The 27,809-nt window shown below is 39.4% G+C and overlaps 1 protein-coding gene across 1 annotated transcript; it reads right to left on the bottom strand.

Annotated features, from left to right (window-relative positions):
* Positions 1-418: 418 nt before the first annotated feature.
* On the bottom strand, positions 419-27,809 carry LOC122808294 (melatonin receptor type 1C-like). The gene is made up of 3 exons (XM_044079259.1): positions 27,749-27,809; positions 4,147-4,335; positions 419-1,197 (listed from the first exon to the last, which is right to left on the bottom strand). The coding sequence occupies exons 1-3, from the start codon at positions 27,807-27,809 to the stop codon at positions 419-421; spliced, it is 1,029 nt and encodes a 342-aa protein (XP_043935194.1).

The following is a 27,809-nucleotide window of genomic DNA, read 5'->3' as shown; positions in this document are numbered from 1 at the left end:
CTTGGGATCTTTTACATCACCCTGAACTACCGCCAGCTCAGACATATGGGATCTTAGTTTAATGTCTCATCTGAAGGACAACACACTCAGAAGTGCAGAACTCTCTTATGCTGCACTTTGGTGACAGCAGTTCATCTACCTGTTGTGGGAATCTAACCCACAGCCTTGTGTACTGAAGGTGAGCATGCTACCTGTTCTACCTCAGACACTGCTAATACAAAAAAATCTATAATGACTTCTGCTATGCATTGTGACACAGTCATAGCCTATGACCATGTACACCACAGTATTGCACTATTTGGTGTGGTCTGCTGCTGAGTAGATAAACACGTCACTTAAGAGGCCCAAGAGCTGAAAGCTGTAAATGTGTAAAACTTTTGAAAGGGTAGACTTTGTATACTTGCAGATTATTTTTGTATCACTGCATTGAGTTAATGGGACACAGTGTCAGGAAAATTCTTTTGTACTCATTCCGAAAATTTTGATTTAAGACACCATAAACTATTCCATTAAGGCAATTGTTAAATGATGCAGTAAAATAGCCAAATACAAACAACCAAGGGGGAAATTCAAAATCCACTTTTGCTGGACTTAGGCCAAGCACAAGACCAGGTATGCTAAATGGACTCCAACAAACTGCAAAAAGAACAAATACTGCAAACATGGTAAGGAAGTTACGTACTTCAGCAGGTTTTAGCTTCTGTTTATTATCCTGTCTAACCCTATACTTTGCTTGAATGACCAAGATCCAGATCTTTGAGTAGCAGAAAATCACAATGACCACTGGTATTATGAAGTGTAAAACTCCATATGTACTTGTTAAGGAAAGATTTACTGTAAATATTAATGCACAGAAATGCAATCTTTCATCATATTGTATAACATCAAAGAACATAACCGGTATAATCAAAATAATGCTGAAAGCCCATGTGAGGAAAATATAAAAGCAGGTTCTTCTCATGCTGTAGACCTTGTCATATTTAAGACTGTGGCAGATACAGCAGTAACGATTAATGGCAATACCCATGATGCTGTAGACAGTTACAAAAAAGCTCAAACTATGGATGATTGCAGAAATCTTGCACTGAGCATCTCCCAAGATCCATTTGTTATGGAATGTAGCAATGGAAACTAAAGGATATGAATATATTCCAACTATCAGATCCCCAGCTGACAAGCTAATCACAAAGATATTACCTGCAAGAAGAAAAACATTCAAGATAAAATATGAAAATACAATTTAAACAAGTTACCTGAAAGAAGAAAAGTATTCATAGACAGAATATGAAAATAAAATTTAGACAAATCAATCATTAGACATTATTTTAGTTCAGTTCCTGCAACATCATGAACAAATTTAATGCTGCGAGATGTATGTGAAAAAAACAGCTGATCTCATGGAAATGTAATGAAAATATACACTTACATGAGTAGCGTAACAGTCTTTTGTGCATATTAACTCTTTGCTCCGTTTTTATATTATTCAGTCAACTCCTATTTTGAAATTCATAGTTTTTTTAGAGTGAAAGTGATCTTAGAAATAAAGAATGCTAATTTATTTGAGACGATACAGTATGATACAGTAAATGTTTCCATCTACATTAGCCCCTTGGATTAATTTATCCAAGTGTATTGGGTTCCTTATACCATGACAGGAATGGACCCCTTTCCTAACTGAAGGTGTGATTAGAATTCATGAAATTAGTATTGTTTCAGACTTTGATGTTAGCCAGGAATATTTTTCTCAGGACCTGCAAATTGCCCATAACTGCCTCCTTCTACAGTTGTATGGGTTTGAATTTATTGGTAGCATATTTAAATACAATTGTAAATTTTTTTTTTTATTAGCCTTGTCACTCATACTACTATTGGAACTTAATATCTTTCTTCCACAAGAATCTCATTTTTGCTTGCAAATCATGGTATTTTATGACTTTGGTCTCTTTGTACATGTTGTTGTTGTGTCTTTCGGCTTTTCCCGGTTGGGGGTCGCCACAGCGGAACTCTGGTCCGCTAATGATTGGCAGTAGATTTTTACATGCCGAGTTGCCAGCTCTGACGCACAACTTTCAATGAAGGTACGCCCATTCACACATGTATCAGTGCAGAAAACTCTCTAACTGAGAATCGAACTGGACAGCATCTTACTGTGAGGCAACAACGCTACCGCAGCACCACCACCGCACTTTGGTCTCTTTGTACATAACACACTGTAATCACTGGGTGTAGAAATTTCCTTGATCAGTGCTACTTTTTTCATGAACTACTGTGACTTTGTGCCTTTTTTTGTATGCAAGACACTATAACCCCAGAATGATGAATGCTACTTTTGTCTTTTGTTTGTGAACTACTATATCTGTTTTTCTTGCTTCTATTTTTTAAACCGCCAGTAATGGGTGATCCCATGTGATATAATGCTTTGTGGTTCATGTGGTTCCAATACTACTCAGCTATTTCTATATTATAGTGTTTACACAATCCCCATTGCAAACATCATGCCACATTATTGTGATATTCTATGTACAGAGCCTCAGCACTGAGTGTTCTACATCCAGCAATTAAACGTATAACTACTTCCAGTTCTGATTTACAGAATCCACATTTATCTGTTTCCCACACTTGTTCTACAGACTTTGTAAACCAGCATGTACAGAGTCTACTGTCTTGAGCAGCCACTATCAGCCTTTCATCATTTGGTTTCAGTTCACCTCTTCTTAGTTATTCCTGAATCAAGTCTTGGTTAACATAAGGTTAGGTTGTTCCAAAAGATATCTATACTTGCTACTATATTTCTGGACTTCCCATTTTTTCTCCTTCTCAGCTGATCTATTTTTATATACTTTCTTCTGTTTTTGGCAATATCAATTGCTGTCTGATTTTTGTTTTCTTCTGGGTTGATTTCCATTCCCACTTTGTTCCAAAACGATTCTCTCAAACTAAGCAAAGATGTCATCTTAGACTTCTTCTCTTCAATATTTACAACTTTCACTATGTCTGGATTTGATGAGGTCAAGAAATACATTTGCAGCCCTACAACTGCAAAGTTATACATGTAGTAACACGTGATTTACCAGTGCTCAGTTGAGCTATCATAATTAACACTATATGACTTAAAGACTGATAGAGAAATGAATGATGATTGAATCAAATGTTGGCCTAAAATGTGAATCACATTCACTGCAGAAGAAATAAACATATGAATATTCTATTTCTAATCTGGATATTTTTCTTCTCTGAAGAGTTTGTAAAACCTATAGAGTCCTTCAAGACTTCACTGTAAGCAGAACAAAACAATATTAATAATTTATGCCATAAGCAACTTAATGATATGTGTTAGTAAAATTTATGCAGTTTTATATAGTTTCATAGGTTCATAGGTGTTTACTAGGCTAATGACCACAAGGACCTTTTTAATCCTAAATATGCATCCCAAATCTCTGACAAGTTCTGGTACCCTTGATAAGTGTAAGCAGGGGCTTGGGAGATAAAACATTTACAAGCAGAGGCCTGAGAGATGAACCATTATTTATAGTACATATTAAGCTGCTACAGGTGCTTGTACCTACTCCAGAAAGAAATATTAATATAGTCTTTTTTATTGTATTACCTATATGAATTATGATTTATAAATCACCAAGCCAATGTGCATTGTTGTTTCAAAGCACCTACTATTACTTAAAATATTTTTGTTCCTGACTTTTCTCTGCGTGCTTTGTTTTGTGGTACATGGTTTCCACTCCCTTTAAAATCCATATCTATATTCTTCCATGTTTACGATGCTACTTGGTATTGAAAGTGTGATATTAATTTTGTGGCTTGAAAACCTGCATATTATTTACATAATGTACTTTTACTGTGTTAATGACTAATCTTCAAGCAAACTTACAGTCTATTATGCACACTTACACCACTTACAAAATTCAGTAATTACTCATCTAGTAAGAAATATATTACAGAAAAACTGTGAAGTCATTGGAATATAATATAGTAAAGAAGGTAGGATGCTTTTCAGGCCCAGCTTCAGAGCTCCTATCTTTTAAATTAACAGTATCATTCTCCTTCAGGTATTGTGATCATAAACAGCTTTTAATAAGTGCACTCTTATGCTCGGGTCCAGTATAAAAACAGGTATTCTATATTACTTACCAGCATTTCTTAATTTCTTGTTCTTTAAGATGGATGCAATCACCATGGCATTTCCTAGAACATCCATAACTGTTATGAAGATCATCACAGTAGTAAGAAAAATTGTTAGACCCATCGAAGTGTTATTTAGAAAAGATGTAGAATTGAAATGTGAGGGCATACAGCCAACACAGGTATCATTGTCAGGTACTTCCGTCATAGAATTACTTGCAAATGTTCAGTGTTAAAAATTAGTGTTTTCTTTACAGGCTTGTCCCACTTGTAGCTCTGAGTTTTACATTTTAAGCAATATTCTCTATGTATTCTTTCTGTTTGATTTATTGGTCTCTAATATGTGTCCCAGCAGGTATATACAAGAAAACTAAATGTATATGGAAATTGCATTGCAGATTTTGCAATCTGTTGCAATGCCTTTATTCTAGTAAATATTCTTATCTGTAGTTTCGCAAAATGTACAAAAAACTGTTAATGAAAATTCTGTTTCTCTAATAAAATGTTCAGCTATATTCTCAACAAACATGCTACTATTTAGTTGGGAAACGTACATTATACATGAAAGTATTTTAACTGCAAATGAGTACTGATTTAAGTCTGTGCCAATTTGCAGTGCATTTATAACATAATGATTTCCCTGTAGAATAAAAGTTGTTTTCATGAGTCTTCCTGAATAACAGTGTGCTTCATTATTCATAATTACCCAAATAAATCACTGGTTCAGATGTCATTATACTTTGCACATTAACAATTGATATATATTATCAGTTGAGATATGGGGCATTTTAATCACTGAGATAATATGATTTTGTATTTTATATCAGATAGTGGAAACTATACATTAGATCTGCATTGGGCAGTTTATGTTGATTCAAATACTGTAAAGGTTTGCCTTGAGTGGTTCACATTATGCAAAACTCACAAATTAATGAGACATTTGCAAACCGAGCACACCTAGTTATGTATTATATGATGCTGAGCAATGTAATAAAATTGCACACTTTAAAACAGTCTAAAGATACAATCTTATTATAGGTGACTCCATTGTAAGTCATACAAATGTGCCTGTTATCAGGCTCAGCAAAGAAAGAATGACTGTTAGTTTACCAGGCTGAGCAAGGAAAGAATGACAGTGAGTTGCTTATCTGGTGACAGGCTCCTTCAGATCACTCATGCATGGCCCCCCCCTCAAACTATCTATGATATGATCTCAGTTATTCTCATTAGAGATGATAAATAATTATCAACCATGATAACATGAATCAGTGTAGGGAGTGTGTGACTAACTGTGTTCACATATGACTAACACACTCCCTGCACTATCCAAGTGCATTATACCAATGTATTTAATTTTGTTAATTTTTTTTTCAAGTTTCTGCAGTGCACAGCAAGTGACATGTGCCAGACATCTAAAAATATTGTGAGGCAAAGGTCAAGTTTAAGCATAGCTAAGTGGGTTTGAGTGACATGGAGCGGTGTTTAGCAGTGCTTAAAGTTAGCTCAGAGGTATATGTAAAAGTAAAGCAGCATTCCACATATCCCCATAGCCAAGTTGTTATAGATATGGCCTTATATGCAGTAGATCCAGGGTGTGAGTACATGAAAGGGAAATTGAGCATTTATTTTCCAAAGACTAAATTATTACGATTATTTTTCAATCCTGATCTGCTGCACTCAGCTAAGCTCTGCTAAGACCTGCTCAGACCTGCTAAGCACTGTTTAAACATTCTCTGTTTATGCACTGCTTGGCATTGCTTGGCTGTGTTTAGCTGGTTTGTGCACTGCTAAACATTGCAAGTTTAAGTAATGCTCAGCTTAGCTGGGCTGGTTTGCCCAGTGGCAAATGACTTGCCACATTTAAAGATTGCCCATTGGCATGTAAGGGTGGGAAAACAGGCTACATTAAGCTTAACAGGAAGAAATACAACATAACCAGTTGAAGTTTGAACTGTGCAGGAACTACGGCAGGTTTTGGAGAGGATTTATGCTTTTAGGTGCAGCGGTGGGGTGGGTCTATAGCTTATTGTTGACAGATCAGAATGTTGACTCTGGATTGTTCAATACCAAAATGTCAAACTACAAAAATAGTGAATGGCCAAATACCTGATTTCTTTCCAACAGAAAGAAATTGGTTGCCCGTTGTCTGACACCTTCCCTTTCCCTGAGTGTAGTGTGGTCACAGCATTAGAATATTTAGTTAGGGGGGTGTGGTGGGCACAGCACCCCATGTTGAGGGGTGTGGAGGCAAAGCCTCCCACTTAAATATATTTGTTTATGTGTGCCATTGGTGTTTGGCCAACTGATTTCTTTCTGTTGGAAAGAAATCGGTTATATGGCTGTTCTCTATTTTCGTAGTTTAACATTTTAGTGTTGAACAATGCAGAGTCAACATTCTGAGCTGTCGACAATATAATATAGACTCGGTGGGGCATTCTGGAGTCCAGGGTCATGGCTTAACTCCTGGTGAAAGACCATGAAGACCGGCAGGTGCATGGGGCAGTTCCAGGACTCAGAGTGCAAGGTGAAGACCTGGCACCAGCTGGCACATGATCTCAACAGTGCTACAGGTATCTGTCACACAGATGAGCAGGTCTGTCACCTCTATGATGACCTAAAGCTTTGGAAGGGGGACATTTGGACACCTGGGTTTGGAAAGCTCAGGCTGGGAATGCCCCACAAGTATGTAAGCACTGTTAGCATTGTTTTACCAATACCTAATCTGGATGTTTGATAGATAGGTATGCATAATGGTGTGCTTCTCTCCCTACAACTGCAGAGGAGAGAGCTTGCAACCTACAGGCACATGCTGAGCACTTGGCCAGGTTGCACCGTGACTGTGGTGAGTACAAATTAATTTGCAATCTATAGTAAAATAAGCAAGAAAGAGTAAAGCATTAACTGTCAACAGGTACATAAACTAATGATTTGTGCATTGTAATGAATGTGGACATAGGTTTGTACTGCAATAAGTGCCTACTGCCAAGTATAATGCAATAAATAGGGAAGAATAAAGCATTAACTCTGTTAATTTAAAAGAAATGAAGTTTCTACTGCAATATTTGTGGAATTGCAGCTGCATTGCAACACCTGCATTACATCAACTGTTGTGCAATAAAGACTCAAAACTATACCAGTATCTGCATGAAGGTACCCCTAATAAAGCTGTGTTGTGCAATATGTGTTTAATTAGAGCTGTTTTGCATTAAATCAATTATGACAACTGCACTGAAATAAAAACACAAAAGAATATCACTATCTGCCTCAAGGTATAGCTAATAAAGAGTATTGTACAATTAATGTAGATTCAGAGCTGTTTTACAAGAAATGCATTGTGACCCCTGTTATGCAATAACATCTGAAGCAATAGCATTAACACCCAAGTATATTCAGAATTGTCTTGTGTTAACCACTGCATTTCAGCTTTATGCATTCATGCTCTGAGGTATGGTACTGCAGGCAAATATGACAGTGTAATAGCTGCAGACTGCAAATATATTATCTGCAACTGTATATGGGTGAGGTAGCCAACCCAAAAATCTGATATGATTTGTAGACTTCCAGATATTTTCACCCATTACCAGTATACTGTGAACACCTGCAGTCTTTGTAGTAATGTATAGTTTACCTAGTATCTCTGTCATGCATGAATCTCATGCATGTGTGTTGAACTGTCACTGCAGTCTAGTATACAGCTGTAGTACTATTATCAGGTCATATTTTGTTTCTAGATGAACTCCAGGCAACTATCAGTCAGTCAGTAATCAGCAGTGGTTGATATCTCAGTTTGTTAAAAGCTCTGTCTGAAGTACATTTTGCCACACACAGACCAGGGTTCAAGTCCAGTGCCATGTAATAATAAATATTACTGAATCAGTTACATATTGATGACAGATGTTCTCTCCACAGGAAATATAGGTACAAGGGTGAAATAGCTCTTTTTATGAGTAAATAATTTGTGTTCAGATGTAACAGACTGTTAACAGCATTCACCAGGAATGTGATAAGACATCATAAAATAAAGGCAAAATGTACAATAGTAATATAATAAAATAAAACAAAATGTGTAATCTTGGTATGGCTGTATGCATGGAGTGTCTGTGAAAATGTGCTGGAGTTCAATCCCCATGCCTCCCAAGAAAGGCACGATAGTTGTTTAGTCTCTGTATTGTACACATACAAGTCTCCCAAGTGTCATGCTGTCTCAGTCTATAATTACTGTTACATAATCCATTGTCACAGATGTATCATCGGCATGATTATGTCAATATAACAGTCATACTACATCAGTACACCTTGGTAGTTATATAGTTCCACCTGATGTGTAAGTGTTCTCAGTAGTTGTGTACCTGCAGGTGTTACTGCTTGGCCCATACTGTCCCATGTGGATGGCTTGAGAGGTATGTACATGCTAGAGCAACTATAGGGCACCGTTATACATAAAGGAGGGACAGACCTGTAGCATATATAGCAGTGCTGTCGTAAACTATATAGCCTATACCGGTATTAAATTGATTATTGTTATTCATTGGTTATAGTTTACTATTAACATATGTTGTTATCTAAACTTTATTTTGGGATGTGTGTTTTATTATTGCTATGTATTACAGTGCTTGCATATTAACATATCTTGATGAATTACCTATGTTGTTGGCCTTATGCCATAACTGTTACTGGCATGCTGTTAATATACTGACTGTTATGTTATTTATTGTTGTGTTCCATATAACATGCATTTATATGTTAATGGGTTGTTTCCAGTGTTCTGGCATGCTGTTATAACTAACAATATGTTTCGTTCATAACTATCCTATACACATTGCTATACCTATATCACCATAGCACAACAAGGTTGGCCAGTTCCTGCTGATCTGCCTACCCTACCTCAGCTGGCCATGGCATTGGTTGCCAGCCCGTCTGGGACCCAGGCTGGTAGTGCCTCCCCTGCTGGCCCTGCACAACGCTTGGGTGGAACCGCTGCATGGGATGGGCCCATCCCCCCTGGCAGCAGTGGCGGAGGGGCAGTAGTTATCCAAGATCAACTACTGGCCATGGTGTGCAGGATTGTGCATAGGAGCTATGAACAAAGCTTGCACTGGATTGAGGGCAGACTTGACAATCTGGTGGGACCTGGTGGCCCTGCTGCCCAGCCTCCAGCACAGCCATCTTTGGGGCAGGGAAGGAGCAGTGTTGACTGCCTATGGGTGGTGAGATTAGTCACACTGCTCCTGTCTGGGGGCACATGCATCTCTGATTCTATGACACCCTCCCCCATCCAAGGTGTTTACCCCTCTCATGTGTCACACACCACCCCTGTATGCTGTTTTGTCTGTCTTGCCTGTTTGCAAATGCAACCTCTCCTACCCAATGTACCTCCACACATGTACCTACATCCCTTCCCCAACATTCCATTCTTTCCTTAAAAAAATGGACACCTGTCCCACAAAGCAAATATTGTCACCTTACATAACTCTGTATTTTACACATGTGTCCACTGGACCCAACTTAGTAGGTCCAATTGACTTGACAATGCATTTATGTTGTTATCACCCCTCCCTCTGTGGTTTGAGGGTCCAAATTCATGTACAGAATCTGTACAAATGGACAGCTGTTGCTGTACAAGAAATGGAAAGCTATGGTCCTTTCTTACACCTCTCCTGCACATCCCTACCTGTCTTTCAGTATGTTTTTCCCCCTGCTTGCCTCCATTTCATCACTGTCCCATCACCCCGTTTTTCTTTTCTTTTTAAATTTTAAGCCCAGGTTTGCACAGAGCTAAGCGGCGCACTGCACAACCTGCTTAAATTTGCTTTAATGTACCTTCATGATCTTATATATTTCTCATAATGTTAGGCACATTTGCAAAACATTCACCACTGCCAAGTTATAAATCAGGGCCCCTGTCAACTACAGAATAGTGCATTAGCCCTCTAGGCCACTCAGCTCTTAATTAAAACATATATTTTCCAGCAAACTATGTTGATTACCACTGACAGACTACAGGTACATTTACTGGGAAAAATGGGAGTGTCCCTAGGCCTCTTATGCAAAAAGTACACCAGTCGACAACCAAATAAATAATAATGGATGTATATGAGGCTTAGGATAAAAGGTACTTGTACCCTTTTATCAGCAACATCTTTAAACACACCTGCTAAGTCAGCAATGGCAAAGTACGGTACAAACTGGATCCTGCTGCAGAACAACTGCCTTTGACAGCCATGCACATAATGATGGATCCAGACAATGTGTGTCATAGACTGTAAGTATGCATATATATCTTGCAAATACACCTGCTGCAGCACTGACACAGTAGCTCAGCCTGTGAAATGCCTTGCCTGCAGTACATTTTGCACCCAAAGTCCTGGGTTCAAATGCAGTGTGTTGCACTTCAATCACATTGTTGAGAGCACAGCAAGTAATGACTGTGTCATGCAATTTTAACCCACACAGATTGTTGCTACTGAATTAACTGCTACCTATATTTGCAAGTCAAAGGCATATAGGTAGGGACACACTGCACATATTCATATAGCCTAACTATATATCACCTACTACTCTGTGATTGGCACTGTTACATAACAGATGTACCCTAAACACATGGCTCAACTGGATTGTAAAGGGTACTCTTACCCTGGCTGTGTTGTAATGGCAGAGCTGACACTGCTGCCTCAGTTACATGTACAGCTTGCTCTCCTCCAAGGTGTTCATACTTTCCCCTATGTGTCCTGGGCAGCCTAGAACATATGCAGCTGTATGTTAAGCTAACAGCTACATAACTACCATACCTCACAGTTCCCTAGAACAAGGAATCCAGACAAAACCATACATAAAGGGTGGGGGGGGGCAAAGGTCCAGAGATGTGGACATGTTTCACAGTTTGCCCCTACAAAGATAGTGAGCTGATAGAATAGCAGCTATTGCAGCAGCTTGCATATTCTGATGGGTAGGATGTCTGACACTCACACGTCTCTCTCTCCTTACTGACCACAACTCACAATGTTTATCACTGAACTGCCAGATAATCACAATGTCATGTGGCAATGGTCAAACATATCTTGCAAAACTGTAGACATACCTAATAAATCTCAACAGTGGACAGTATGTGTACCTACCCTCTGTGATGCTGTAGTCTCCACACCTCACTAATGTCCATATCAAAGACTAAGAAAAGGGCCAAGGCCTACATGAAGCCCTTAAATATTGCATTGTGGTGCTTTGTCATTGACTAATGAAAGTGCAACCCAGCTGTTTTGGATGCAATTAGCAAGTCACAGATTGGTGGACGGGCAGTCACCTGTTAATGAGCATTTCCTACAAAAGGCTATCAACTGCTTATGGGGAATGGGTCTTTATGTTGCCTTACTCAGACAGTCAATGGTTTTGCAAGGTTTTTGCAGAGGTTCTGGTCAAAATAGGATTACTTCACTCTACCAGGTATGTAGTACATATCCCCATATAATGGGATACAGATGGGAGGATGGAGGTATGGGGAATAGGGATTACAACAGTAGGCCAGTAGTACATCTATAGTATTGACATGGTGATACTCTGCTGTCTAACAGCTACAGGCAGGCCACTCAACTGTCCCTGCTTTGAATGAAATCACAGCTCTGCCCCTTTTACTCCCTCCTACAATGGTCGTCTGTTGTAGGAAAGCTAGTGGATTATGAGTTAGGCATATTGACAGTAAGAGTGTATACAGCTATAATATCAAACAATGTACTGTAATTCACATCCTCTCAGTCTGTCAATGTCACACAGAATAGCCCTGACATTGTAAAGGTATCCCTGACTGTCCCTAACATACTTTGGCTGGTTCAGTGTTTTGTTGACATTCATACCTCATTGCATGAGAGCTATGGCTTACATACTTGTCAACCACTTACAGCAGCAGTTCAGGTCATAGTCATAATTAGTTGGGGGGGATACAGGCCCAAACTCAGCCACAAAGTATACATATTCACCATACAAAGTATGAGAAAGACTAGAGTAAATTATATTATTGTAGCATAAGTGCTTTCTGAGGGGTCTGGCATGTGACAGCCAGATTTTCTATAGTCTAACAACAACTGTCAATGATTGGACAACCATTTATTAGACATCCACATGTGTGTGTCAAAAGGGCCACATCTATGAGGCACACATTCACATTCCAGAAACATTGGTGTAGTGGAGAGGGATAATGCCTACAGGGAAGGTATACTACAGCAGGTTTGCATTGTTGTCTGTCATTGTGACACACTGGTGTTGCCGGATTGTGCCCATATAGTTGTTGTAATAGTACACAGCTATTTGTCTGACAGTGGCTGCATAACATAGAAGTGGGTCTTTGCCTGTAGGGGACACACCACAGTAGACTGCAGTGATGGGTGTAGAAACATACAGCAGACTCTATCATGGCACACAGGAACATAACCAGTATTGTTATTGTCTTGGTGACAGCCACACATGTAGTGTGTTTACAAACTGTGGGGTATGACGTGTGAGGGACTGGAGGGTAGTGCAGCCCATTTTCGTTGTGCAGGGTCTATACATCATGGACATCCAAGTGTCTGGTCCTGTAATGTATTCCCCTGTCATTGTCCTGAGGGTGTGATGTATAGACAGAGACATCCTCCATTTTCATCTGCAAAAAATATGCTATAGTGGATGCCATTAGACTCAACTATCACATCCTGCTGTCAAGGGGTTGCCACAATCAAGAATAGTGGGCAACATTTTGGACCAACCTTGTGAGGGCTGTTAATGATATTGGCCAACAGGACAGGACCTACGAGCAAGTTCGACACCAGGCCACAGACATGGTCAATGCCACATGTCAAAGGGCAGGGATCATGATGCCACCAGTGGAGGGCTTGCAACACAACAACCACTCTCAGCCACAGAGGAATTCCTTGTGAACCTAGGATTAACCCACAGCTCCCAGCCAACCACCATGCCATACATCCTGGAAGTGAGTGCCACAGCTTCCACATCAGAGGAGCATCCAGGCAAGCTGACTCTGTTCACCAGTATAATACATTTGCAGTCATTGTGACAGTCTCTACAGATGAGTACATGGTGTCAGGTTTATCTGTATTGGTGGGGAGGTTGGCTTTTCACCACAGTTGTGTACACATACTCAGAATGGCAGAAAGATATCCAGTATCACATTAGCTACTGTACATGTGGATATACACACATATTACCTTGAAACCCTGCAACATTTGGTGTTGCTAACAATACCTCTCCCTCACCTTTTCACAGTTACATCAGGTGTGGCCAGAGTTCATGGTCCTGTACATGGTAAGTGTCATACTGCTGTTTTACCTGAGCAGATATACCTTATGAATGTTAAGGGCTGCCATTTTGCTATTTGCACAAATGTTCTACTTAGATAGAGTAGAATAATTGTATGCTCCATTTTTGAGCAGTTAACTAAAGTGCATAGCCTAGGGAATAACAGGTGTGTATTTGTACAAATGTTAACATGTTTGCACTTGTAGTTATGAGCAAGTATGCAGCCTGCTGTACATGAGGCAATTACTCCAAGATGCCCATTCAGACACAATAAGGAGAAGGTACGTGCTGGAGGCAGTGGTACTACAACAAACATAGCATTGTCAAAATAGCTGTACTGGGTTTAATGTGTATTTCTGTCATACACACTGTGCATACCTCACAGGTGTATTGAAATGGCAATGTTACCTGGATGTAGCTGATGTGCATATTATACAGGGCCTGGGTTGTCTGTGTATGTTGTTGGGGGTGAATGTGTTGTGCATGGGATCAGAGATGAGAAGATGTGGGGCATGTGATGCAGCTGTGGATCCTCATCTGTATGAGTCTTTGTGTATTACCATAAATAATAGTGCAGGTGGTAATGTATTGCTTTTGTCTTGCTTCTCACATGTGAATGGGGGATTGGAGTCTGTCCTCCTCACAACCTGATGTCAGTGTCTCATCAGACTCTGATGATGATGGTGGCCACAGTGAGGCACAGGTGGGGTTGTCGGTAACTGAATGTGTCCCAGAGATTGACAGCCCTCTTCTGCCCCCATTTACCCTGCACACAGTCAGTATGCCCACACATACCCAGTCACCAGAGCCCACAGTTATTGGACAGTCATAGGGTGGTGACATAGTACAGGACATTGTGCAAACTATGGTGTCAGTGAGTGTAGACATTGGCCATAGCTAGACAGCTGGAAAGGTCCCAAATAGGAAGATTGTCAGGGGTGCTCGAAGGAGGATTGCTGCCCATCCACTTCTTGTTGCAGGTGTCATATCACTGGTCACTCACCACATGTTTTGGGCTGTCATGGAGGCACAGGCATGAGCTGAATGCAACACTAGACAGATGCTTTGGGTTATGGATGCAGCACAGTCTGACATCCATGACTGCCTCTACTGCATTGGTGATGACATGGAACATTTCACTGATGTAGTGGACAGATGGTGGGCTCAAAGAGTGTCTGTCTTTGAGCACACATTGTCTGTGCTGGAACATGTGGTTGGGGTTGGGTGTCGGACACATGGATGTAGGCCAGCAACACCATCTGCTGGGAGTCCACATGGCTGTGTGCACTCATGTTCCCATAGTGGCAGCACCTCCAGTTCTACAGAGGGAAGTGTGCTGTCACACCACAAAGTGGCCAGCCAATGGCACATGGTCCTGAGAGGTTCCTTGGGGACACAGACCCAGCAGATAGCAGTCACCATCAGTTGCTAGCATTGTATCTGACCTTGGGCATGGTGCTGCCCATGCTACACAGTTCCCATGTTCATGACTGGAGACGGTGAACTGTCCACTCTATCATGTACAGTCCACAGCTGTCCACCATATGCATGTGAAGGGCTAGTACTGAGCTTGACTGTGTACGCTCAGACAATGCAACACCACTGTCACATGCAGGTCACCTACAGAAACACGCAGCACCATTCCATGTCCCATATCAATAGCACCCCTTCCTGACTCACACATATGCTGTCAACTGTTTGGCACATCCTAAGCCTTTGGCACCACCACACCACACTCTGTGCATGTGATGATACCTGAGCCACATCCCTGCTATTCATGCCATTGATGAGGGGACCCACATATGTGTCTGATGCTCAGGGTGACCATATAATATTACATGTTTTTGTGTAGTGCAGAAGTGTTATGCCATGGCAGTCGTTGTGGGACACGACAGGTACTGTATGTTGACATGTGTCAGGAGTACATATCGAACGTTGTGTATCTTTGTTGCCTGATGGTACACTGGCATTAGTGTTACAGCATGACAGGTGTGTCACAGAGCTGTGCATGTTTTTGTCCCAGGAGTCTCAGTGGCGCAACTATGGACACATGGCAGAAGTACAGTGAGACAGGATGGCAAGGCAGCACAGCAGAGGTATGATGTCAACAAGGTATGCCAGTACATATGCATGTCTCCCTAGCTGCATATGTGTAGAACATTATATCAGGGATAATGGGGCTAGTCAGCATCAACATGCTTTTATACCCTGTGACACACTCTGCTATCCTTGGTACATGTCACCTGGATAGTCTACACGTACAACTGTAGATGGTAGCTCACATCAATTATGCTTATGTATTGGAGGGCAATTTAGGGCCAGTGTCTAGCCACAAGGCCATAAAATCTATAACCAATGCCCAGGGGTAAGACACATGGACATGTCTCTAGTGCTGTCAGGGGACATATTCACACACACACACACACACACACACACACACACACACACACACACACACACACACACACACACACACACACACACATATACACACAACACACACACACTTTGATGTTGTCAGATTATAACCCCTACCTATGCAGTATTACTCATTATAGCTTGCAGTACTTATCACATGTGCCACACTCTTTATTTGCTACTACATTTTCAGCCAGTGCACTTTAAAGGGATGACAGCAGCAAGACCTGTAGAGTAGGGAATTTAGAGGCCAGCAGCCAGTCACAGGGCCAAAAATTCATACCATTGCACAGAGGCAGCACATATGAGCATGTCCATAGTGCTGTGATGGGATATATTGATACACACAAACACACACACACACACACACACACACACACACACACACACACACACACTTGAAGAATGTGAGATTAGAACTCCTACCTAACTAGTATTACACTATACAGCTCACAGTACCTATCACACACTCCACAGGTTATGTCTGTTGCATATGTTGATGCAGGCACAGTACTTGTGGAGTACACTAAGTGGCCTTGTGTTAGACAGCATGTGTGGTCTGGAGAGTGGTACTGATTGGTACTGTTATTCTATCTAGTGTCCTTGGGATGGGATACCTGGGCATATTCTTGCTATATGTGTACACCTACCAGTCTGGCCATATGCGGCTGTTTGCAGTTTGATAGGAAGACATGTGGGCAGGGACAATATGGCTTGTCCTATGAGTGCATTGCAACCATTGTACATTACACCACTTATGTACCTTTGTCTGTCTGCAGGCTCAGGGGTTTGTGGGTGAGTGGATTATGTACTGTTGCGGCCTTGGTCAGGTGACATTGGATGGCTGTTGTGATGTGCATGTGCAGATAACTCCAGCAGTCAGGGGTATGTGGGAACATTTGTACATCCTCACCCATATCTATCTCAATCTGTATACCAGGGCTGTCTCCTTAAATGTAGTTGTGTGTCAGTAATGTAAATGTGTTCTGTAGATGTATGTCTGCAGTCTATGTATCACTGTACTTTATATAGCTATTTATACCTATATTATCGTGTGTGTGTGTGTGTGTGTGTGTGTGTGTGTGTGTGTGTGTGTGTGCGTGTGTGTGTGTGTGTGTGTGTGCGTGTGTGTGTGTGTGTGTGTGTGTGTGTGTGTGTGTGTGCGTGCGTGCGTGTGTGTGTGTGTGTGTGTGTGTGTCATGTGTGTGTGTGCAACATACTGATAGAGACACTAATCAAACGTGAGAGGGACAGGGAGAGACAGATATGCATATGCAGCTGTCTTTCTATACAGACATATGTAATCAGAGATCGTAATGATCTTGATAATTCCTGATTTTAAGCTGCTTAAGAGCCAACCTGGTATATCATCAGGCTCCACTGATGCCATGTTTTTTGCTTTAGAGATCACAGTGGCAACCTCTTCTTTGGTAATAATTAGCGGTGTAGTAGTGGAGGGTATTTCTTGGGGGAGAACTGGAGGTGATGGGAAGGTGAAATTTTAGTTGAATTTGTCAGCCAACAGATTTGTTATATCTTCTGGCTGAGTGTAGGTGATTACATCTGCCACTAATTCTGCACATTGTTGGGTGCTGCCCTTAAGACTGCAGACATAACTGAAAAATGCCATATGGTGTGATCCTTAGCTTTGGAGGTTATTTTTACCTCAAAGTCTACTTTCAGAGACTTGACTAGTTCCCTGATTCACTTGTTTAGACTAATGATGAACGTTTTGCACTGTTGTGCACATTCCCTCTTACTTCTCGAAAGGATTTTCTTTCTCTCATTGAACAACCTATTAATATCAGGGGTCCAGTAGGGTGGCTTGTTTTTGCAGTTTGACTTGAGTTTATTTTGCCCTGGTACTGCAGTTTCTATGCATTTGTTTAATAGTTGCACAGGGCTTTTGTGTATGCCTCTGCATAGATTTTTGTGTTTTCTTTATTTTGGGGAGCTTGGAAACTAGCTATGCCGTCTATTCATACAAGGTAATTTATCTTAGAAAAGTTTTTAATCTTTTCTGGATTAGGTGGGGGCCACTAGTTTTACCTTTATTTCAAGGGAGACCACTTTTTGATCTGATCTTACCACTAAGAACATCACACTGCAGGGGGGGGGGGTGCAGCTCTCTTCCATACTTGAGAGTAGCAGATCTGGGAAATGTGTTCCCCTAGTCTGCTCCAGGACATTTGAATTCACAAAGTCAAGAAATCTTTCAGCCTGCATGTTAGTGGTCATGTATGCCTCCGAATTAATGCAGGGGTAGATAAAATCTCCCATGCTTATGGTATTGGGCTGGATGTTGAATGATTCCCAGTGATAACAACATCACCACAACAGTCTAGTAACTTCAGGTATGATATGTGGGTTTCCTGGTTCTTGATCAGGGAACTGTAGCTAGCAAGAATGGTAATGGATTTTCCCGTGGTTAGGGGGCATGCAGAAGCTCAAGCATGTCATATTGTTTGACCAGCCTTGAGGTGTATTTATTCTTTATATAGATAGTTATATCTCCAGCTTTAGCTCTTTCATGTTCAGTGGGTGGTTGGAATGTATGATAGGCATTATAGCCATGCACTGCTGGAGTTCTTTCATTGGCTTTGAATCATGTTTCAGTTACTGCACAGATGTCAGCAATCTCCAGAGTGAGGATAGCTTCCATGGAGTATGGTTTCTTGTTGAGATTCCTAGCATTGAGTAGTTACACCTTTAGGTTGTCTTGAGTAGATTTTGTTATGTTGGATGGTTTATCTGTTTTGCAATGACAAAAAAGGCACTTAAAATGGATGCAACAACCAGGACATTTCAAAGAACATCCATAACTTTTACAAAAATCATCACACTAGTTAGTATTATAGTATTACCCACTAAAGGGTTATTTAGAAAAGCTGTATAGTTTGAATTTAGGGACATACAACCAACACAGATTTTGTTGTAAAGTATTTCCTTCATGGAATTACTTGACAAAGGTTGACTGTTAAAGACACTGAGTGGTTTTATTGCTGAGTTCTACAAAGCAGTTGTTCTGAGATTTACCTTTCAAATAATGATTTTCATATGTAATCTATCTTGTTGATTTCGCCTTGTATATAGCACCTTGAGTTGATTATTGTTTAATCCTCAATATATACCTCAACATGGTGTAAAGAGGAAAACTAAGTGTATATTGAAAATGTGGTGCAGTTTCATAAATATGTCGCAAATCCTCCTTTCATGTTCTTATTTTTATCAGTATATTCCTAAATTTTGTTCACTACAGTTTGCTTGCAATGTGCAGAAACTGATTTGTGCTAATTAAACTTTTTTGAGAGAAAAAAACACCAATATTCTCAGTAGACATGCTACCTCTCAGTAGGAGGAAGACAGATTCAATTAATATAGCTGAAATTTCATATCAGAATGGATTTATGTCTGTGCCAGTTTTTACTGCATTTATAACACACTGTAGTACCCAAAAAACAGAATTTGCTTTTATGAGCCCTCCTAACCAATTTCATATTTCACTGTTCATAATTATTTTAGTGAATCTCCAATTGCAGATGTCATTGTGGTCTTTTCTTCCAGGGTTTGATAAAGATTGTCAGCTGAAATATGTAACATGGGTGTTACTCAATAATGATTCTAATTTCAAATAAATATGCTTTTAATTATTCATCCATCCATAATAACTGTGCATCATGTCTCTACTGATAAGTTCATTTCATTCAAGTGCTGGAAGGGCCCAACCAGGGCAGTTCACAAACACTTGTTCAGAAGAGAACTTTCTACAAAACTGTCAAATGTGCCATTTGCACAGCTAGTAATGTATTGCATGCGACTGAGCAATGCAGTTTTACTGGAAAGATTAAACAGTCTAAAAGACTGAATCTGCATGTTGTATTATATATTTTTTCTTTTAATATAGGCTTGCCCATTCTGACCAGCCTCGTATGCAAAACCATGGAAAGGCATGTCATGGAATTAAACAGTCAGGACATAGGGAACCTCCAAACATGGAACCCATCACAGTCTGGATTTGTCGAGGGTAGGTATTGTTTACTCAATCTGGTGGATTTTTTTAAAAGGTCAACAAAGCAATGGATGAAGGCAAAATGTTACACACCCCAAACCTTGACTTGGACAAAACTTTTGACACATTTCCCCACACAGGCACGGTAGAAAAGCTAAATAAACTGGTAATAAACTCCTATGTCACCTGCTGGATTGCCAATTGGTTCACACATAGGATGCAGATAATCAAAATAGGGGAAGTTACCTCCACATAGAGATCAGTCACCAGTGGAGTCCCCCAGGGTTCTGTACTGGGACCTCTCCCATTTGGTATCTACTTTTATGAAGAAAAGTCCAATACCAGAGGGCTCTGGGTGACTATGTTTTCAGATATCTGCAAACTAGGAGCAGTAATTTTCCTAAATAAATAACCGGTGCCAAAATCATGGATTGACACTGAATGCCATAAAATGTACTATTGTATCCTTTTGTAAGTCATCTACCCCAGAAAACTACCACAGTGACAATACACCCCTAAGAGCTGACCCAGTTGTGTGGGATTTGGGATCTTAAGTGGACAGTGACCTAACTTTTGATTAATGTGTGTGTCTATTGTTGTAGAAAAGTCCTTCTGTTTTGCACAACTTATAAACAAAAGAATTTTGTCTAGATCTATGGATGTCGCTATCCCCTTTACTGAGTCCTCATAATACCAGTCATTGAATATAATGCCTTCTTTGTCATGTATCTGTCTAGACACATGAAACAACTCAAACATCCACAGAGATACCTTCCTAAAAGGATATAAGGCCTAAACATCATGTCCTACATGGACTAATTTAAAGCTCTGTAACTATACCTGGTATCCTACAATCTGCTAAGAGGTGACCTATGTCTAGCATAAAAGACATCCTCCAACCCATTACTGATTGATTTACTGTACATCAGCAAGTCAAATGGCATAAAAACAGTATGTCTAGGGATCTAAATCTCTTCTGCATCATCAACTGAATGGTTTGGAGAGGGTCTATATTATATCATCGAACTCTTAAAAAAGCGAACGCTGATTGATCGACCTAATTTAAGCGAAAGCTTACAATCTCGAACTGTCAGCTCAGCGATTTTTTTCTCAGGGAAAGAAATCGCTGATCCAAAACACATACACACAACACAAGCACACCAAACAAACAGAAATCCACACACATACACCTAAAATCTGATACCTAACCCTACACTAAACTATGCACACACCACTAACTACCCACTTACCTTAACCCAAACCTTAACCCTAAGGTCCGTCACTAATGCACACTCACCTCACCCGCTCCCTAACCCTAACTCACTTAAATCCGCCCTAACCCTCATGTCCACTCAATCGCACACACACCTAACCCAAGCCCTAACCCTAACTCACCTAAATCACCCTAACACTCACATCCACACAATCGCACACTTACCTGAATCCGACCGGTAACTTTCCACCATAACATTGAAAATACCAAAAGTAACAGAAACGGACAACCGAATTCTTTCCCTAGGAAAAAATTCGAGTTTCTGCTGCTTCGATATTTTGCAGTTTTGCGAAAATAAGTTCGATCAATCAGCGCTCGCTTTTTTAAGCATTCGAGGATATAATACAGACCCTTTGGAGAGTCATTTTTTTCTCGAAGAGGATACTTTTGCTGTGGAACAGCCTCCCCATCCACATAAAAAAAAAGTTGATCCCTGTCTGTATTCAAGCACAGCTTAGATCTGTGGATGGGGAATAAAGTCTAACCCAGGATGGCTCTCTGTACTTCTAATGGACAGATACAGCTCTTAAATGTTTTATCCCATGCATGGGTCCCCTCAGATTATCTATGTTATGATCCCAGGTATTTTCATTAGGGGTAATGTATAATTATTGACCATGGGATGGGTAAGACCAATCTACAAACACATGGGATAGGTTATTTCAAGCACAAAAAGGGAAACTGACTAGGCTTAAAGTAGCCTGCAAGGGTAGCTAGCCTTGTTAAATAGGAACCTATAAGTGACTTGCACCTGTGTCACCTTCAGAGATAACTTGACCAGGGTATGCAGTGGGTATGGCAAGGATACATTATAGAGTAAGATAATCATATTACTGAGATCAAGAACTCATTAGTAAGAGGCACTCTTACTTAAATATACATATATATATATATATATATATATATATATATATATATATATATATACATACACATTTTTATTTCAAATCTATGGTGTGGGAATTGGGCAAATAGTGTTTTATTCATGGGTTGTCGCTACATGATTCACAGAAATGAGAAGTAACAGAGAAGGAGGGATATGGAAATAGAAAAGAAGATGAGCAGAGGAAAATAAAGAAGGGGGCTACTGAGGCTTCAGCAGAACGGACGTAAAATACTCCAGAAACATACAGTAAACTCTCAGTTAACTGGCACCCATGGGGCTTGGTAGATGCCAGATAACTGTAGTTTCTGGTTGCTTGAGTGTTACTATTAAAAATAGGCCTGACTAATACTATATCCTATACTATTTGTTTGTTTGTTTTGCCTTGTTGTCAGGTTGGGGAGAGAGGAAATTTATTTCTGTCTTCCTTTTTAAAACTCTAAAACTCTAAAAACATAAGGTATTTGTCTGCGGGGGGGGGGGGGGTACAGAAAGTGCAACACATGAAAATTGTACTGTAGTTCAATTTTTTATTTTTTTTGCCAGTTGCTTGAGTTCCATTAACTGAGAGTTTACTGTATATGTGATAGGAAAAAAAAACAGAGGAACATTGTTTAATCAGCATGCTAAGGAAGTTAAATAAAAATAAAGGGACTGATTGATTTTTTAAATATTGTCTCTATAGGCAACAGCAAACTGAAATAGGCTGTTAGCTAAAATGACTAGAATGAAAACAATTTATTTGTAGATACATGTTAGGTACCTGCAGAATGTTAATGTTCAATGAATTTGTGGTGTGAGGTGTCTCACAAATAAGCCACCATGTACTGGATTTGTTTTAGAATGGTCCATACCCATGTTATAAGTCATTAATAGTGCTGAACTATAGTTTGCTTGTCATTGAATCCCAGCCAGTGTATGTATGAGCGTGTCTCTGCATGTGTGCATGTGCCTGTATGTATGTGCGTGCACATCTGCATTTATACTTATGTTTTTTATGTCCTACTAATTATACTGAATTACTTGACAAATATTAACTGATAATGACAATGAGTGTTTTTTATTGCTGGATTCTACAAATCTGTAGTTCTGAGTTTTACTTCTTAAATAATGATTTTCATATATAATCCATCTTATTGCTTTTATCTTGTAGATAACACTGAGTTGGTTATTGTTTAATTCTCAATAAGCAACCCAACATGTGTGTACAGGAAAACAAGTATTCCTGTTCAAAACAATATATTTTTCTGTACCCTCTTCCAACAATGCCACAAATACACATACACATACAAATATACATACACACACTCACATAATATATGTATGCAATTATATACTGATTGTTTCACCTGAATCTCTTCTTCTTTGGCTCTTCCCACTCCATTCTCCCTTCGGGCTCACTCCACTCCCCTACCCTAACCCCAATTCCCACCCACCCCCAGGGGCCCTACATTTATCTCACATGTAGGCACACCCCTTTCCAATCCACTCCAATCAGATCCCTAACATCTCAAACTAACCAACCCTCTTTGTCAAAACCACACCCGCCAATTTAACAAAACTACCTCCTTCCCTATCTTAACACTATACCTACTACATCATAGACCTACCTTCTCCCCTACCTTCCCAGTGTACTACTACCCTACACCACACCTTCAAACAATATCTCACTTCTCTGTAAACCTCCATTCAATCCAAGATGCCCGTATCAACCATCCATCCACAACTGAAAATACTTATCTCCCTTTTACTATTATCTTCTCTTGTAACTACTTACATCCTAACCTCCTATGAATACTCCCTGAATGTTTCTCTTTCACTTCCCTCAAAATACACCTCTACACCTGCAACATCTTTATCCACAGCCTTCTTACACCCATCCTCACAACCCATCTACCTACTAGCCAAATACCATAGACTAGTACACTACAAGTTAAAAAAAATAAATCCAAGAAAACATTTGACTCTCTCTATAAACTTACCCAACAAAAACATTTCACACTCCTCCACTTACTACTAGATGGAGATATTCACCCCAATCCAGGCCCACATCATAATAAAACCAAAACACAACAAATCCAAACCAAACCTTTATATCTCTCATTCTCTAAACCCTCCAACTCACTTTCCATTGCCCATCTCAATATACGTAGTATTTGTAATAAAATTAGTCAACTCCATGCCCTTTTAGAAACCCAGTAATTTGATATTTTATGCCTAATGGAAACTTAGCTGAAGACTTCAATTAACGCCATTGAAATTACCCCACCTGGTTATAACATTATTAGACTAGATCGCACTACCAGAAAGGGAGGAGAGGTAGCTATTCTGTATAAAACAAAACTCCAAATTATTCCTTTAGACCTGACTCTTACTCAAGACGATAATGCTGAAGTAATTAGCTCTAAACTTCGAGTCAATACTACTAAATCCATAAACCTCATTTGTGCATATCTCCCTCCTGGAAATAATATCAACACCCTTGAACATATCCTTAACCAACTCTCTACCACACTCCCTCAAGAAACATTAGTCTTAGGAGACTTTAACATAGATTGGCATTCCTGTAACAGTGCTAACCCCACTTCCCATATCAATCTTTATGGCTTTAAACAACTCATAAATAGTCCCACCAGAACCAATAAAACAAGCAATACGGAAACCACCTTAGACTGGATTCTTACTAATACTCCCTTGCAAACCTACCAATCAGGCACCCTTCCTGATGACCTTAGTGATCACTCTCTAACCTATATCATTATATGCAAAACTAACCTAACCTTACCTACCACTTTCAGAACTCTACATTCAAAAAAACAATTTAACCCTGTTCAGTTTCAAGCTGAACTTTCACAATGTAATTGGGCCCCACTAAAACATCTCTCACTGAATGAAGCAGTGGAATGCTTCATCATTCCTATCTATCCTAGATCAACACGCCTCAAGTCGTACCATTAGAACCAAAACTAAAACAGTGCCCTGGCTAACCAAGAATACTAAGCAAAAAATCATCCTCAGAAATAAATCTTGGGATAAATGGCGATCTACTAAAAACCAAACTGATCACCAAAACTTTAGAGAGCTTAGAAACAGTACCAAAAAAGCCATTCTGACAGATAAAACGAACTATTACTTTCAACTACAGAAAACCACCAAAAAGGAACCTAAAAAATTTTGGAACAGTATTAATAATCTTCTAACCCCAGGCCAAGCAATTACACCCAACCCTCAAGATTCTGACCCTGACAATCCCACACAAATAGCCAATGACTTTAATTCTTTCTTCACCAATTCCATACAAACTCTAGCAAACCACCTATCTCCTGACACTTCTAAACTACTCTCACCTACTTTAAAAAACACTCTTCCTCCCCTTCACCTACAACCTGTATCTACCTCCTATATCCAATCTCTAATCCAAAAACTTAAACCTACCACCACATCTGCAGACAAGCTTCCTGCAGAATTCCTGAAAATAGCAGCAAAAGCAATTGCTTACCAGTCTCTATCCTAATAAATAGATCTATAAAAGAAGGTATTTTCCCTGCAATCTGGAAGATATCCCACATCATTCCCCTACACAAAGGAGGCAAGTCTAATGACTTCTCTAACTTTCGACCCATAGCACTTCTATCTCCCTTAGCCAAAATTATGGAAAAATGTATCCACAAACAACTACTTAACCATCTCCTCCATAATAACCTACTTGCTATCACTCAACATGGATTTAGACCTTCCCACAGTACTACCACAGCATTACTCTCCTTTACCAACACCATCAACTATAACCATAACAATAATAAACTTACATCTTCTCTATTCATAAACCTATCAAAAGCCTTTGACATGGTTAATCATAAACTTCTTCTGCACACACTAAAATCTCTTGCACTGGATCCCTCTTCCTTAACTTGGTTTACTTCTTATCTAGAAAACCGTCACCAGGCAGTACTCTGGAAAAATTCGCTATCTGCTCTCCTTCCTATCTCTTTAGGAGTACCTCAAGGGTCTATCCTAGGCCAACTTCTATTTTCTATCTTTATTAATGACCTCCAATCAGCTATCCCTAACACTACCTGCATACAATATGCAGATGATTCCACTATAATTTGCACTGCTTCCTCTCAAACTGAACTCCAGTCTCTTACACAGAAAGCCTTTTCAACTGTTGAACAGTGGTTCTCTGACCGCTGTCTACTCCTTAACCCTAAGAAAACCAAATTGTTACTATTTTCACCTACCCGTAAATCTACTTCTATAAACTTCTCTATTACTTCCACTGATAATATTCAAATTTCTCCTGATTCTTCAACAAAACTTCTAGGTGTTACTATTGAGAATAATCTTAACTATGATTGTCACATCAACAACACTATAAAAGCAGTTAATAAAAAGATTGGACCCCTGTACAGAATTAAACCCTTCCTTACACCTGAAGCCCGGACCACCTTAGCCCAATCACACCTTATCTCTACCCTTCTATATGCTTCCCCTATTTTCACTAATCTCTCTCTAAAAGTAACCTTAAGAAACTTACTACATCTTACCATAATATTGCTCGATTTGCCACAGGATCTCAATTTAGAACTCACCACTGTCTAAACTTAAAACAACTAGACTGGCTTGAACTTCCAAACAAGCTCATTTATCAACAACTCTTAATAGCTCACAAAATTCTGTATCAACCATCTAAAACACCAGTACTCAGTAATCTCTTAACTCCCTACAACAACCTGAAACAACTACGTTCTTCAGACAAACTACTAGTTAATAATACCAAAACTATTAATTCTGCAGGTAATTGCCTTTTTTCCAACTCAGTTGGCAAAATATGGAACAACCTTCCATCAAATATCTCCTCTTTGGCCACTCTTCCACTCTTTAAGAAACAACTGCAAACACATCTTAATAAATTCTGGCTTTGCTCTTGTACCAACCCTGACTAACCTACCTTCTTCATTTCCTCTACCACAATTCTTCCTTCTCTGCTATGATATCCTGACTGACTTCCTCTGACATAATATCTTTCTAGATATTACTGATCTCATATATGTTGTATTAAAAAAAACATTTTATAATGTCTACCATTTTTTCAAAACAATGTATTGATACACTGTATGACTAGATACTATCAAATTTCTTATTGAAAGTCGTTAACCATTTACTTGAATATTTTCTTGTTATGGATATTTTTTACTCTTAGATGTGTATTACCTATACTAAAATCTTCTTATCCTTTATGCTTATTGCTTTTGTTTTATGTGTATTTGTATTCTCTAATCTTGTTTTAACCAATGGAGCTTTTCTCCCCGGGCCTCCACTGAAAATGGACATTTATCCAGCTGGACTAGCCCGGTCAACAAATGTAAAATAAAATAAATAAATAATATATGTATCAGATTAATAACATACAGAACACACTGAGGGAGATGTTTCAGTTTAATATAGGTTATCTATAGTATTCAGAAAAAAACAAATGAAATGCAAATGCTAATAAGTCACATACAACTGTAGTGCTGTATTTGTCTTTCTTCGTAAGCATTTTTTCCTGACTTGTGTAGGATGTCCACAGCCCATGTTGGTCCTTCTTACAAAAAATACCTAAATTGAAGTAATTAAACTAACTCAAAATTATATAAAAGCACAAGATGACATGCTTTTGTATGTATACAGCAATGAAAAAAAAATGTTATGCTCCTCAGAGAGAAAAAAAACACCATTTAGTGACTTTAAATGAACCACTTACTTTGCAGCCACTTATTTCTATATCCTGGCAAGTTTTCTCCTCGGCTAGTTGGTGATGTCAT

The sequence above is a fragment of the Protopterus annectens genome, chromosome 8.part0, assembly GCF_019279795.1.
Source record: "Protopterus annectens isolate FY-2018-M chromosome 8.part0, PAN1.0, whole genome shotgun sequence".
In the NCBI taxonomy this organism is placed as follows: domain Eukaryota; kingdom Metazoa; phylum Chordata; order Ceratodontiformes; family Protopteridae; genus Protopterus; species Protopterus annectens.
The sequence above is the reverse complement of the archived record's forward strand: the minus strand, read 5'-3'. Positions and strand labels throughout refer to the sequence as shown.